The 16,132-nt window shown below is 49.0% G+C and overlaps 1 protein-coding gene across 1 annotated transcript; it reads right to left on the bottom strand.

The window, feature by feature from the left end:
* Positions 1–538: 538 nt before the first annotated feature.
* On the bottom strand, positions 539–15,772 carry LOC141077555 (uncharacterized). Its single transcript, XM_073564557.1, has 5 exons — positions 15,752–15,772; positions 6,750–6,899; positions 6,441–6,620; positions 3,093–3,108; positions 539–2,963 (listed from the first exon to the last, which is right to left on the bottom strand). Exons 1-5 carry the CDS (start codon positions 15,770–15,772, stop codon positions 1,942–1,944), a joined length of 1,389 nt encoding a protein of 462 aa, XP_073420658.1. The 3' UTR covers positions 539–1,941.
* Between the last annotated feature and the right edge of the window lie 360 nt (positions 15,773–16,132).

Raw genomic sequence — 16,132 nt, 5'->3', positions numbered from 1 at the left:
AGAGCAAACAATGGGGCCCAACTAACTAGATAGGAAAGGACAGAAAAGATGCTGGCTGCAATCCGCAAAAACCCTGCCAAAAATGTCCCAACACGTCTGAGAGGAAAAAACGGCCCTGAAGTCACTAGACTTCAAAATCCCTATATCAGCACTCCGATATATTCTGAAGACAGAGCAAAAGAGATTTAACCGATCAGGGACAAAAATGGAAATTCAGCAGAGCCCCAGCCGGGGCTGGCAGAACACAAAACTAAGCAAATCAGACAAAATCTCATGGAACAATAACAGAGCAAAACTTAGCTTTAGAAGACAGGAACTGAACTGGAGGCCAGAGCTCAGAGCAGAGAAATCACCAGCAAACCTACAGGGCGTCGGCTGCCTTATATCCACTCAGAGATTCCGGATTTCCAATCGCAATCCCCCTGTTCAGGTGACAGGTTTCTCCCATCCAAATCAGTTTCACCACCTCCTTTCACCAGCAGAGGGAGTTAATCGGACATCAAAGGTGAACGAGAAAATGAGCTCACAACAACCAGGGTTACTAGTGGGGTACCACAGGGTTCTGTATTGGGCCCCCTACTATTTAATATATTTATTAATGATCTAGTGGATGGCTTACACAGTAAAATATCAGTATTTGCAGATGATACAAAACTATGTAAGGTAGTTAACACAAAGAAGGACAGTTTGCAACTACAGACAGATTTGAGTAAATTGGAGAATTGGGCTGAAAAATGGCAAATGAGGTTTAACACAGATAAGTGTAAGGTTATGCACATGGGAAGGAGAAACAGATGCTATAATTACTTACTAAATGGGAAACTGCTGGGGAAATCAGGCATGGAAAAAGACTTAGGCATCTTAGTCAATAAGAAGCTAAATTGGAGTGCCCAGTGTCAGGCAGCTGCCACCAAAGCAAATAGGGTCATGGTATGCATTAGAAGAGGTCTGGGGACACGAGATGAAAACATAATTCTCCCTCTGTACAAATCACTCGTCAGACCACACTAGGAGTATTGTGTGTAATTTTGGACGCCGATGCTCAAGAAAGACATTACTGAACTTGAAAGGGTTCAAAGGCGGGCTACTAAAATGATAAATGGAGTTGGTTTACTACAATACCCAGAAAGGTTATCAAAATTAGGTCTATTTACTCTAGAAAAGAGAAGACTTAGGGGAGAACTAATAAATATGTTCAAGTATATCAGAGGGCAATACAGAGATCTCTCCAATGAACTGTTTGTACCAAGGACTGTGACAAGAACAAGGGGGCATTCTCTTCGTTTGGAGGAAAGACAATTTCTGCACCAGCATAGAAGAGGGTTCTTCACGGTAAGAGCAGTGAGGCTCTGGAGTTCTCTTCCTGAGGAAGTGGTGATGGCCAACTCACTGAATGAATTTAAGAAAGGAATGGATGCTTTTCTTGTGAGTAACAGTATAGAAGGTTACGAATAACAGAATATTATAGGTAGATGGTTGACCCAGCTTAGGGGAAGGAATTTTTTTCCCTATGGAGAAAATTGGCTTCTACTCTGTGGGTTTTTTGCCTTCCCCAGGATCAACAATGCAGAACAGCTGCACTAAAAATAGGCTGAACTAGATGAACATAAGGTCTTCCTTCAGCCTTCAAAACTATGTTACTATGTTACTATGACTAAGAAGAGATGATTTCCTCACAAAACATTTCCCACATTCTGAAGAGGAGAAAGGATTCTCCCCCGTGTGAGTTCTTTGGTGCTTAATCAAATTTGATTTCTGGGTAAAACATTTCCCGCATTCTGAACAGGAAAAAGGCTTCTCGCCTGTGTGGGTTCTATGGTGACTAACCAAATCTGATTTCTGGTTAAAACATTTCCCACATTCTGAACAGGAAAAAGGTTTCTCGCCTGTGTGAGTTTTATGGTGAGTAACAAAATGTGATTTATGTGCAAAACATTTCCCTCATTCTGAACAGGAAAAAGGCTTCTCCCCTGTGTGGGTTCTATGGTGATTAGCCACATATGATTTCTTTGTAAAACATTTCCCACATTCTGAACAGGAAAAAGGCTTCTCCCCCGTGTGAGTTCTTTGGTGCTTAAACAAATCTGATTTCTGGATAAAACATTTCCCACATTCTGAGCAGGAAAAAGGCTTCTCCCCTGTGTGAGTTCTTTGGTGCTTAAACAAATCTGATTTCTGGCTAAAACATTTCCAACATTCTGAACAGGAAAAAAGCTTCTCCCCTGTGTGAGTTTTCTGGTGTGTAACAAAATTAGATTTCTTGTTAAAACATTTCCCACATTCTGAACATGAAAAAGGCTTCTCCCCTGTGTGAGTTTTCTGGTGTGTAACAAAATTAGATTTCTGGTTAAAACATTTCCCACATTCTGAACATGAAAAAGGCTTCTCCCCTGTGTGAGTTTTTTGGTGACTAAGAAGAGATGATTTCCTCACAAAACATTTCCCACATTCTAAACAGGAAAAAGGCTTCTCCCCTGTGTGAGTTCTTTGGTGCCTAACCAAATCTGATTTCTGGTTAAAAAATTTCCCACATTCTGAACAGCAAAAAGGTTTCTCCCTTGTGTGAGTTCTTTGGTGCTTATCCAAATGTGATTTCTTTGTACAGCATTTCCCACATTGTGAACAGGAAAATCTATTGTCTGTTATGTGAATTTTTTCATGTGTAAGACAAGTCTTTTCAAGAAAACTATTTCCATATTCTGAATATGAAAATGGCTCCTTTCCTTTAGAATCAATTAATTTTTTAATGCTTATATCGTGACTTTGATTTTTCTTAGTAGTTGGTAATGAACCAAAAGATGGGACCTGTTTCAAAGTATTAGATGACAGATCTTGGCTATGAAGGGATGATGGTATATCTGGAGTAATGGCATTAACTTCAATTGGGTCCTGTGAGATCTCAAGATCATCAGATTTAAAAATTGAAGATGTCAGCGTTCCCTCTGATCTCCTGGTGCAGTCATCTGCTAAAAATAAAACCAATTAATAATTTTGAATAAAATATCTTCACATTTTATACTTTTGAACATTTCTTCTTAAGCTGTCCATAAAAAATACAAGCTTTTTAAAAATACTGAATTATTCTCCAATACAATGACAGTTCACAGTCTAATCGAAAGCCTCATAGCATGAACCAGCGCATCATGGTGTTCAATGGTTTGTTCATTCTGCTTCCCAAACATGGAATAAAAAGCCACCAAACAATGTTATATAGGTGAAAATTATACCAATAAAACTTCTCATCTCACGGAAACACAAGACACCACTAAGGTCCATCATCTGTCAGAGGAAAACCAAAAGGTTTCCACAATATTTGTGGGTCAAAAGCTCTTGAAAAGCAACATGGCTTCCATAAACCAATCCAGCAATATCCGCTCTCCCAAAGTCAAATATCCACTCTCTTCTGAGCCTTGTAGTGCGCCCAAACCATATTTAGCATCCATGTATTTGGCATTACTATAGTGAGATGAACCCACTTAATTTACGGTGTGTGTTTCCTGGAGCACAATCTGGGCATTATGTGTTGGATAATAAAATGGCAAATGTGCAATTTTCATGTTGCAACATCCAGTGCGAGCTAATTTCCGTAAAGTGTCACTACTCCCATAGAATAATTCACTGAGGGTTATAATTTCCATAATGGAGTCACTTTATGGGGATTTCTACTGCTTTAGTTTCCTGTAATTGTGTTATATTAGGGCATCTGCAGATGGTGTGTCCCCTCTCCACTGGAATCTGCTCCTGCGATGTTTGGTTCCATCACCAAGCAGCGCCTTATTTATGGTGCAGACGTTGCTGGTAATAGAAGAGACGTCGAAACCAGAAGCTCTGGGGGGGCGCTGGCTCTGTCCAGCCAATAAGATTAGGGTGCCTGAGACCAGTAGTTTCATCCAGCCTGGCAGTATGGGTTTGTGTGCTGTCCAGCAATCTGGTAGTAATCTGCTACCTGCTTAAGCCAATTAGAAAGCACCAAACCCTCCTAAAGCTTGAAGCCTATTCCCGGAATCTGCCAGATACATCCTTGTTCTCCTCTGGTTCAGTCCTCTGTGCTCAGCTGGTGTATTTGTTTCCTGGTGTAATCCCAGCCCGCTTACTGACTACACTTGTTTTCTGATTTTGTACTTTCTCTGCCCTCCTGGTTATGACCAACTACCTGACTATTCTTCTTGCCATCTCACTCCACAGAATAGCAGGTAACACCATGGCTCAAGCCTAGGGGTCTCTGTGTAAGTCCAGATCCATGAAGAGGGGTTAAAGGATGATGAGCAAGGCAATCATGGGATCTGGAAAATAGAGTAGATAGAGCCAAGCCTTCTCATGGTGGCCATCTTCTGATCTGCCAGGTGATCACTAACAGTGCTCCCAATACATCGTGTCTGCAAACTATTCCATCAAGAGCTGTGTACGAATAGCTAAATGGCGCTCCTTCCTTTCTTAACCTACCATGAGCCCAGAAAGTAGTGTACAACCATATATAGGGGATTGTTGGATTCATGAGACATTGGGAAATAATTTGTAAGGTCCATTTGTTTCCTATTATCCTGGTGAAAACTCTCTGGGTAATTAAGAGTATGGGGCTCGGTGGTTCTTGGCAATCTAAACTATCGTAAGGGCCAATATTTTCTGTCAGATGAGTTTCAAGAAGAAAGATTAAATATTCATAGAGAACTTTTTATAATAGTGCAGAGCTGATGTGTCTTAAATTTAGATCTCAGGCATCTGGCAGAGGTAATGGAGACCTTATTTTAAAGGCTACCAGGTAGTTGCAGACTCACATAAGTGAGGCAGGCCGATCCCACCATCATCAAACTACCATACAAAATGAACCTGTACAAAAAGAACTAGAATAAAAAAACATGTTGGAGGTATTTTTTGGATTATAAGACACTCTGGATTATAAGACGCACCCCAAATTTTGAGGAGAAAAATAGGAATATTTTTTTTTAATAACATGGTGGCGCTTCTTATAATCCATGCGTCTTACTGCTATGGTGAAGCGGGGTCCCAGGGTCACTGCTGGAGGAGGCAGGAGTGGGGTGATGCTGCAGGCCGCAGGGTGGGATGAGGGGGTGTCCGATGAGCAGTGCCCCGCTGCGAGTGTTTGGTGCTGCTGGGGTGCCTGGCGATGCTGCCCAGGGTGGCCACCGCCAATGCTGCTGCCGCTGCTCTGGGTGTCCGCCGCTGCTGCTGCCTGGAGAGTCCGCCGCTGCGGGGAGACTCTGCTGACTTTTCGTGAAAGTCCAGAGCCCCCCGCATGTCCGTGGTTTCCTCCTGTGTGGTGGACTCTGTGAATATGGCTGCTGGGGGGCGGCACATGCGCAGATGGAGATCTCGGTAACAAGATCTCAGGATATGAGATTTCAGCCCTGAAATTAGATCTCAGGATTCTATGAAGCCAACAGCATCATTACCCTCCGCTTTCTCTTATAGGCCAATCATAATATTTTTCATCAAGTGACTTTCTAACTTGTCAGCACATACTACATACGCTGTCATTTGGCTTTATAGTTACATATCTGGGCAGGTAACGGTCAGCGTCTCCTAATCCCAGAGGGTAGGTGGTTCCTCCAGGTCGTAAGTTCTATAGAAAAGGGCTTTCAATGTCCAAAGTCATTTGAACAGTTTTGGGTGGAGGAGAATGTTGTGGTCTAGAGGCAAAATGGTGATCATGGTAATACGGCCGGACTACACCACCGATAAAGCAGCCACAGCCGGTGACTGAGAGGAATCTGTGACTTCTCTGCATTCAGTGGTTACTACTCACCTGGGTAGTCATATGTGGGAATCTCCTCTTTACACCGCTCATCACCCCTCACATATGTCTCTGTAGTATTAATATGGGTCAGATCTTCACCCTGAAACAAATACTGTAAAAGTCACAGACAGATGGAGAAGTCCCATCTATGATCAGCTCTAATCCTGCCATCTCCACCGCTCTCATTACACAAGTATAAAACATATAATACTGGTGGATAAAACAAGACTGAGCACAAGACCTTCACAGCCGTCTACACATCATAGGGGAGATCTCCTGACACCTTCTCTCCATCTACCTGATGATCCTGAGGAGCACTGGGATCTTCTTGGTTACAGTCCTGTGGAAGAAGAGGATGGGGACATCTCTCTGGTGTTGTCCTCTTACTGGATAGATCTGGAGGAAACACATACAGGGACTGAATTCATTCTCTACATACAGATAATTATAGGCCGTGTGTATTTAGTCCTGTCTATTACCTGGAGATGTGAGGGGCTGGGGAACCTCCATTATGACGTTCTTGTACAGATCTCTGTGTCCTTCTAAATACTCCCACTCCTCCATGGAGAAATAGACAGCGACATCCTGACACCTTATAGGAACCTGACACATACAATGATACCGTCATCCCCCGATCCCTTCATAGTGTTACTGTATAATGTCCCAGCATTCCCAGCAGTGTCACCTCTCCAGTCAGCAGCTCAATCATCTTGTAGATGAGTTCTAGGATCTTCTGGTCATTGATGTCCTCATGGATCAGGGGGTGAGGTGGAGGCCCCGTGATTGGGCTCAGGGGTCTTCCCCATCCCTCAGACACAGGGTCCTGACAGCGATCACTAGAGGTCTTCTTCACCACTGTGTAATCCTGGTTATGGAGAGACACATTAATAAATCTCACTCCAGACATTTCCAGAGTCCTCACCTCTCCAGTTCTGTCCATCTGTTATTCCCATAGATAAGAATGATGGAATGTGACGTCATCAGAATCTCTCACCTCTCCAGTGAGACGGAAGAGGATCTCTAGGGTGAGGTGTAACATCCTCTCCGCCATCTTGTCTCTGTCCATATCCATCCTTGATGGGTAAATCAGGAAAATTCTCTTCTGTAGAAGATCTTCACTGAGAGGATCCGATATTGTAGAGACCTGAATGAGAAGAAGATGATCCGATGTAACACCATAAGAATCCTGTGTAATAATACAATTACTGGAGATAATAAGGGAAACATAGGAGGAGATTTATTATCTTACAGGGTTTAGTTTTCTTCCCTGACATCTACTAATAAAACCTATATATTTAGGCCACAGACAACAAGCAGTTTCCTCCTCGGAGTCGGCAGCTGAACACGTTCCTCATAGACTCATCTTCCATAACGCTAATTCTCGTCTCATTACCGACACTGGAATCGGCATTAGCAATACTGCAGGAGATATTCATTACACGCGACATGAGAAATAACTCCTTCATGATGAGGACGACATCTTCATCTTCTACTGCGGCTCTAGAGACAGATGTGGCCAGAGTCGGTCACTGCCTCCATCCCCACCGGCCGTCTATATGAAGGTTTCCCGTCTTCCCCGCACTGGAATCTTCTCTCCCGTTAGATCTCAGCTCTGAGTCACACACAGAAGTTTGAGGCTTTTCTGGAAGAACAGGACAGGAGAGATCTGAGGCCGATGTCTCCATGTACAGGGTTTCCCCTCGGGATAAGAGGCTTTTCTATCCCTTTCCCCCAATTAGAGGGGACACCTGTGGATATCGGGGTCTTTACCGGCTGCAGTCCTGGGGGGATTTACTCGGTAACGTGGACGTTGGACAAACGTCACCATCAATTCCCATCAGAGTGAAGGAACATCGCTCCTCTATTCAGCTCTATGTATCCAGGATGAAATCCACTGCGGCCCCTGCAAGAAAAGAGCGAAGTCTGGTGAGACCCCCGAGGCCGGAGATTTCTACAGCTGCTCTGTGCGCACAGGACCTGTGATGAGGTCACAGGAGGGGAGGAGTCAGGGGTCACATGATCAGGGGCCTCAGTGTGTGCAGGACTTTGAAGTTTATGTGTGGGGTCAAGAGGGGTTTACAGGGTGGATGTAGAAAAGCCGTGTGTGTACGAGGTGTACGGAGCGGAGCCATGTGTGTACGAGGTGTACGGAGCGGAGCCGCGTGTGTGTGGGGAAGGTGACTTTACGGACAGATGTGACTGGTAGAAGGAGGGGACGGTTTGTGCACTAGGGACAGAGATTGACAGGTTAGAGAGGTAACAGTAGGGACAGAAAAGGGAGTGCAGTACTGTGAAATGACCACAAGATGGCAGGGGAGAGTAGTACAGGACTTTACATCAGCTTAGGGCTATAGAAACTGCATAGTCATGGGGGGCGGGGAGATAGGAGCCGGGGTGGGAAATTCCCCTGTGAGAGGGGATAAATAGAAGAAGGCGGGGCTCCAGGAGAGTCTAGTCCCGGGAGGAGCTCAGAAGAAGATGGAGAAAGTGAGAAGAGCTCGGCCAGGGGGACGGACAAATGAGAGACAGTCAGGGGGTGGCCCTGACCTGACGGACTGCAGGACAGGCAAGGAGAAGAGACAGTCAGGGGGAGACCCTGACTCAACGGACCGCAGGACAGACGAGGCCCCGGGGGTACCGATTCGAAGACGACCTCGGGCAGGTGAAGCGCTGGGGGTAGATTGGTCTAGGACAGCCCCCAGTGAAAGATCCGCGAGGTGCATTACTGGAGCTGAAGAATAGGTACCCGGGCCTGGTGATACAGTGGTGTAAAGAAGCTGCGGTGCGTGTTTGGTGGTCGTCAGAGGACGACAAATAAATCCGGAACTGTTACAAGTGGAAGTGGAAGCTGTCTCCGTCTCGTCTTTGCCTCGTCTGGTAAGCAGTGGTCCACCCCCCTAGCCCAGCCCCCTACCACATGTGTACGAGGTGTACGGAGCGGAGCCGTGTGTGTACGAGGTGTACGGAGCGGAGCCGTGTGTGTACGAGGTGTATGGAGCGGAGCCGTGTGCGTACGAGGTGTACGGAGCGGAGCCGTGTGTACGAGGTGTACGGAGCGGAGCCGTGTGTACGAGGTGTACGGAGCGGAGCCCTGTGTGTACGAGGTGTACGGAGCGGAGCCGTGTGTGTACGAGGTGTACGGAGCGGAGCCCTGTGTGTACGAGGTGTACGGAGCGGAGCCGTGTGTGTACGAGGTGTACGGAGCGGAGCCGTGTGTGTACGAGGTGTACGGAGCGGAGCCGTGTGTGTACGAGGTGTACGGAGCGGAGCCGCGTGTGTACGAGGTGTACGGAGCGGAGCCCTGTGTGTACGAGGTGTACGGAGCGGAGCCCTGTGTGTACGAGGTGTACGGAGCGGAGCCGTGTGTGTACGAGGTGTACGGAGCGGAGCCGTGTGTGTACGAGGTGTACGGAGCGGAGCCGTGTGTACGAGGTGTACGGAGCGGAGCCGTCTGTGTACGAGGTGTACGGAGCGGAGCCCTGTGTGTACGAGGTGTACGGCGCGGAGCCGTGTGTACGAGGTGTACGGAGCAGAGCCCTGTGTGTACGAGGTGTACGGAGCGGAGCCGTGTGTACGAGGTGTACGGAGCGGAGCCCTGTGTGTACGAGGTGTAAAGAGCGGAGCCGTGTGTGTACGAGGTGTAAAGAGCGGAGCAGCGTGTGTACAAGGTGTACGGAGCGGAGCCGTGTGTGTACGAGGTGTACGGAGCGGAGCCGCGTGTGTACGAGGTGTGCAAAGTGGAGCCGTGTGTGTACGAGGTGTACTGAGCAGAGCCATGTGTACAGGGTATACAGAGCGGAGCCGTGTGTGTACGAGGTGTACGGAGCGGAGCGGAGCCGTGTGTGTACGAGGTGTACGGAGCGGAGCCCTGTGTGTATGAGGTGTACAGAGCGGAGCCGCGTGTGTACGAGGTGTACGGAGCGGAGCCGCGTGTGTACGAGGTGTACGGAGCGGAGCCCTGTGTGTACGAGGTGTACGGAGCGGAGCCGCGTGTGTACGAGGTGTACGGAGCGGAGCCGTGTGTGTACGAGGTGTACGGAGCGGAGCCGTGTGTGTACGAGGTGTACAGAGCGGAGCCGCGTGTGTACGAGGTGTACGGAGCGGAGCCGTGTGTGTACGAGGTGTACGGCGCGGAGCCCTGTGTGTATGAGGTGTACGGCGCGGAGCCGTGTGTACGAGGTGTACAGAGCGGAGCCCTGTGTGTACGAGGTGTACGGAGCGGAGCCGCGTGTGTATGAGGTGTACGGAGCAAAGCCGCGTGTGTACGAGGTGTATGGAGCGGAGCCGCGTGTGTACGAGGTGTACTGAGCGGAGCCGTGTGTACGGAGCGGAGCCGTGTGTGTATAACGTGTACAGAGAGGAGCCGCGTGTGTACGAGGTGTAAGGAGCGGAGCCGTGTGTGTATAACGTGTACGGAGAGGAGCCGTATGTGTACAAGGTGTGCAGAGCGGAGCTGTGTGTGTACGAGGTGTGCAAAGTGGAGCCGTGTGTGTACGAGGTGTACTGAGCAGAGCCATGTGTACAGGGTATACAGAGCGGAGCCGCCTTTGTGCGGACACCTCTTTGTACTATGTATATCCCCATCTTCAGTTACAGACTCTTGTGTACACTATACACCCGTATACCCCCAGCTTCAGTCGCAGACCCCTGTGTACACTATACACCCGTATACCCCCAGCTTCAGTCGCAGACCCCTGTGTACACTATACACCCGTATACCCCCAGATCAGTCGCAGACCCCTGTGTACACTATACACCCGTATACCCCCAGATCAGTCACAGACCCCTGTGTACACTATACACCCGTATACCCCCAGGTTCAGTCGCAGACCCCTGTGTACACTATACACCCGCATACCCCCAGCTTTAATCGCAGACCCCTGGATACACTGTACACACCCGTATACCCCCAGGTTCACTCGCAGACCCCTGTATACACTGTACACACCCGTATACCCCCAGCTTTGGTCGCAGACCCCTGTATACATTGTACACACCCGTATAGCCCCAGCTTCGGTCGCAGACCCCTCTGTGTACGCTGTATATACCCGTATACCCCCATCTTCAGTCACAGACCCCTCTGTGTACGCTGTATAAACCCGTATACCCCCATCTTCAGTCACAGACCCCTCTGTGTACGCTGTATAAACCCGTATACCCCATCTTCAGTCACAGACCCCTCTGTGTACACTGTATACACCCGTATACCCCCAGCTTCGGTCACAGACACGTGTACACTGTATACACCCGTATACCCCCAGGTTCAGTCGCAGACCCCTGTGTACACTGTATACACCCGTATACCACATCTTCGGTTGCAGACCCCTCAGTGTACGCTGTATACACCCGTATACCACATCTTCGGTCACAGACCTCTCTGTGTACACCGTATACACCCGTATACCCCCAGCTTCGGTCGCAGACCCCTGTATACACTGTATAAACCCGTATACCCCCAGGTTCGGTCACAGACCCCTGTGTGTGCACTGTATAAACCCGAATACCCCCATCTTCAGTCACAGACCCCTCTGGGTATGCTGTATAAACCCGTATACCCCCATCTTCAGTCACAGACCCCTGTGTACACTGTATACACTCGTATATCCCCAGGTTCGGTCACAGACCCCTCTGTGTACGCTGTATAAACTCATATACCCCCATCTTCAGTCACAGACCCCTCTGTGTACACTGTATACACCCGTATACCTCCAGCTTCGGTCACAGACCCCTGTGTACACTGTATACACCCGTATACCCCCAGGTTCAGTCGCAGACCCCTGTGTACACTGTATACACCCGTATACCACATCTTCGGTTGCAGACCCCTCAGTGTACGCTGTATACACCCGTATACCCCCAGCTTTGGTCACAGACTCCTCTGTGTATGCTGTATACACCCGTATACCCCCTGCTTCGGTCACAGACCCCTCAGTGTACACTGTATTCACCCGTATACCCCCAGCTTCAGTCACAGACTCCTCAGTGTACACTGTATGCACCCGTATACCCCAGCTTCGGTCACAGACACCTGTGTACACTGTATACACCCAGCTTCGGTCGCAGACGCCTGTGTACACTGTATTCACCCGTATACCCCCAGCTTCGGTCACAGACCCCTCTGTGTACACTGCATACACCTGTATACCCCAGCTTCAGTCACAGACCCCTGTGTATGCTCTATATACCCATATACCCCCAGCTTTGGTCACAGACCCCATGTCTCACACACTGTAGAACTGATGCCAGACACACAGTGAAACTGCGGTTGTCCGTCTCTCGTCTCTCGCACTTATACTGATAACATAAGATGGAGTCAGACAAACCCTCCTACAAAACGTGAGAACAAAGTCATTACTACAGGACTGTGTGAGAAAGGGATTTATTCTACAAGAAACGCTGGGGCCACAAAAGAGGGAATCCGGGCCCCGTGGCTGGATACTCCGGACCCCCAGCGTGTTAGGACCAGACGGGGTCTTTGTCCCTGGAGCTTCTCTACTCGGGATAATGAGACTCTGATCTTGGTCATCCGTATGGACAATGGAAATGGAATTACAAAGCTTCTCATAGACTTTCCATGTTAAGCACGGACGGCACATGTACAGCACACGGATGGCACATGTACAGCACACGGACGGCACACGGACGGCTCATGTATAGCACACGGACAGCACATTTACGGCACACGGGCGGCACATGTACAACACACGGACGGCACACGGACAGCTCATGTACAGCACACGGACAGCACATTTACGGCACACGGGCGGCACATGTATGGCACACGGACAGCACATGTACAACACATGGACGGCACACGTACGGCACACAGACGGCACATGTACAGCACACGGATGGCACACGTACAGCACACGGATGGCACACGTACAGCACACGGATGGCACATGTACAGCACACGGATGGCACGTTTACACGGACCCATAGACTTGTATTGGCCCTTTGTCATCTGTGCTGCTGGGGAAACACGGACATGAGAGCAGCACCATAAGTCAAATAGGGGACACGTGGCATCTGTGATAAACATGATAGGTCGTGTGAAGGGGCCGTACAGTCACATAATATAAGGTGAAGCCACAAGACCCCTGCAGCTCAGTGCTGAGACTGATGGAGACCCCCACAGCCACAAGACCCTGGCAGCCTATTGCTAAGACTGATGGAGACTGCCAAAGCCACAAGACCACTGCAGCCTAGTCCTAAAACTGACAGAGACTCCAGGAGCCACAAGACCACTGCAGCCCAGTGCTGAGACTGACGGAGACTGCCCGAGCCACAAGACCACTGCAGCCCAGTGCTAAGACTGCCAGAGACCCCCGGGGCCACAAGACCACTGCAGCCCAGTGCTGAGACTAGCAGAGACCCCCGGAGCCACAAGACCCCTGGAGCCTAGTGCTGAGACTGGCAGAGACCCCCGGAGCCACAAGACCACTGCAGCCCAGTGCGGAGACTGGCAGAGACCCCCGGAGCATCAGTGCTGGAGCCGTGGGGGATTTATCAGTTCATGCTAATTATTTTTACATTCTCAGAAATCCCCTGTTGTGTCTGTTCACACTCACCATTGTTGCTGTGGATTGATCTACAGTGTTGGCAGGAAATTTTCTGCTTTTTTGCAGCCTTTTCACTTGCATTTTTGTGTCCCATTCATTTGAACAGGGAAAAAAATGATGCAGAAATGCTGAAAGACGACAGCAACAGATTTATAAAAAAAAAAGTGACGGTGTCCATGTCTGGCCGGTGTCCTTGTCTGGCCGGTGTCCGTGTCTGGCCGCTGTCTGTGTCTGGCCGCTGTCCGTGTCTGGCCGGTGTCCGTGTCTGGCTGCTGTACGTATCTGGCCGGTGTCCGTGTCTGGCCGCTGTCTGTGTCTGGCCGCTGTCCGTGTCTGGCCGGTGTCCGTGTCTGGCTGCTGTACGTGTCTGGCCGGTGTCTGTGTCTGGCCGCTGTCCGTGTCTGGCCGGTGTCCGTGTCTGGCCGGTGTCCGTGCCTGGCTGCTGTCCGTGTCTGGCTGCTGTCCATGCCTGGCTGCTGTCCGTGTCTGGCTGGTGTCTGTGTGAATTTGTTTTTTTTCTGAAATTGACTGATTTATTTCCTTAGGCCGGGTGCACACGATCAGGAATTGGCAGCGCTTTGGATGCAGCACATGTCCGCTGCCGGCTATTGAACATAGGTGACTCCACATGTGATCACTGAACCGTGCGGATTCACTGCATCCAATACATTGTACGGGTGAGGTTTATCACATCTCCAAAAGATAAATAGACATGTTGTGATCTGGAAAGACGCGCCCCATGTCCGTCTCTAAAGATAGGGAATGTAGATTGTGAGCCTCATTGGGGACAATGCCACTAATGTCTGTAAAGCGCTGTGGAATTAATAGCGCTATATAAATGAGTAAAAATAAATATATAAACTGCGGGGGCTCTGGCCTTCCACAAAATGTCGGCAGAGCCCCCGCAGCACCATACACCCACAGCGACACTACACCTATTATTGCGACTAGAGATGAGCGACTTTGCCTTTTTTCGGGTCGAGTCGGGTTTCGCGAAACCCGACTTTCTCAAAAGTCGGGTCGAGTGAGATCGGCCGACTAACGGAAAAAGTCGGGTTTCGTACAGACTGAAACACGAAACCCAATGTAAGTCAATGGGGAAGAAAAGTCGGGAGTGAGAAAAAGACAGGAAACACACCTACAGTGCCCATTTGAATGCCAAAACCATAAATTCTTATTCCTGAAGCTTGTCACCCTTTATTTACTTCATAATACAAGTTACGCATTGAAAAATGGGGGTTATTTGGTTAAAGTTGCGGGGGGGGGGGTAGGGCTGGCTCCAGGATTTCATGTGCCCTGGGCCAAAGAGCGTCCCTTTAACACATACCACAACTCATGATGCTCTGATACGGCAGAGAAATAGTGGTATAGTACAATGAAAAATACTTCACTTTTTACATCTCATGACTGATATCCATTTAAAATTCTCCAATAGCTCCAAAAGTGGACAGTATATTACTCCATACAGTATTATGGCCACCGCATAGTGCGCTATACAGAGTAATGAGGCCCATCTATTTCTCCCTACAGAATCATTGATCCCATATAATGTTTGAAACAGTATATGATGAGCTCCACATAATGCTACAGTATATGTTGGTCCACATGGATGAAGCTCCACTGTCTTATGGGCCCAAATAATGCTCCATACATAATGGACCCTATTTCTAATGCTCTAGTGTATAATGGGCCCTGTACATGCTGCTCCAGTGTCTGATGTCCACCTTTGAAATGTTCCAGTGTATGGTGGGCCCCATCTATCATTCTCCAGAGTATAGTGCTCCCCAAAAATAGCAGTCCCAACATTGAAAACAATGAAATAAGTCTCCTCGCTATGGAATCCCTGTACTAGTCAGGACTCCTTGTCGTCCCCATCTTCCATCCCACTGCACTTGGCTGTTTAGGCAGAGGGCATACAGACGTGATGTCATTGCGCTCTCTGATCAGAATATCAGTGTCAGGAAACGCGGAAGACGTCATGGCGGTGGAGCAGGGAGAGGTAAGTATTTCAACCTTGCAAGTGCTGTGATCCTGAGCAAGCAGGGGGGGCCCACTCGTTGGCGACGGCACTGGCACAGGGCCCCTGATAGTACGGCGGTGTTTCTGATGGCAGGTGGGCTGAACCTGTACTTTCATCTGCAGCTTCCTCTTTGTCAACGTGTAAGGTGGAACATTATATGAGAAGTGTAACCTGAGTTTCATCAGGGTCAGATTCAGGCTGTGTAGAGTGCGAGGGGAATGTAGTGGTCTGGGTCAATGTACCAGCAGAATCATTGAGCAGTGGCTGGGCATCAGTGCACTTGTGGCGCCCCCAGGAGTATGGTCGCCACAGTGGCATAACCTTCCTCCTAGGGAGTGTGATGTCATGCTTGGGAGCAACGAAGGATCTCTCTAGCAGGTTAACTGACTGGGCGGCATGATTCCCATGACTCACGACCCTCCAAACAGCGTCCATGAAGGCAACATTTTTGTTTGACGTGGCCAGTATGGTTGCAAAGCTGAACCTTAAAGGAATGTCCAGAAGGGCACCACCAGGAGTGGAGCCTGCGGCGTAATTGGACTCAACACGGGCAACCTCAACCATCCAGCAACCGAAAAGATGCACGCATTGCAAGCTTAATTCCGTTAACAAACGAGACTCCGTCCTGCCCACGCGGTCCGCGTCCAGCTTACTAGAGGGACACGCGAGGCTCTGGCACGCGAGATTGGCCAATAACTGGTGTGTCAAGGCCTTACATGTCCGTGGCTGCATGCGCGCTACACCGAAAGGGCCAGCGTGTGTCGCTTACAGGTGCAGATAACCCGCTGAACACCG

Source organism: Dendrobates tinctorius, unplaced genomic scaffold (genome assembly GCF_039654945.1).
Source record: "Dendrobates tinctorius isolate UK_male_01 unplaced genomic scaffold, ASM3965494v1 ptg000456l, whole genome shotgun sequence".
NCBI lineage: Eukaryota > Metazoa > Chordata > Amphibia > Anura > Dendrobatidae > Dendrobates > Dendrobates tinctorius.
The sequence above is the reverse complement of the archived record's forward strand: the minus strand, read 5'-3'. Positions and strand labels throughout refer to the sequence as shown.

Coding starts and splice junctions, on each gene's coding strand:
- LOC141077555 (XM_073564557.1), bottom strand. CDS start 15,772: ATGGACGCTGTTTGGAGGGTC. Junction 6,900..15,751: donor TGGACGCTGTTTGGAGGGTC/GTGAGTCATGGG, acceptor CTTCTCATTCAG/GTCTCTACAATATCGGATCC. Junction 6,621..6,749: donor TCTTCCGTCTCACTGGAGAG/GTGAGAGATTCT, acceptor CTCCATAACCAG/GATTACACAGTGGTGAAGAA.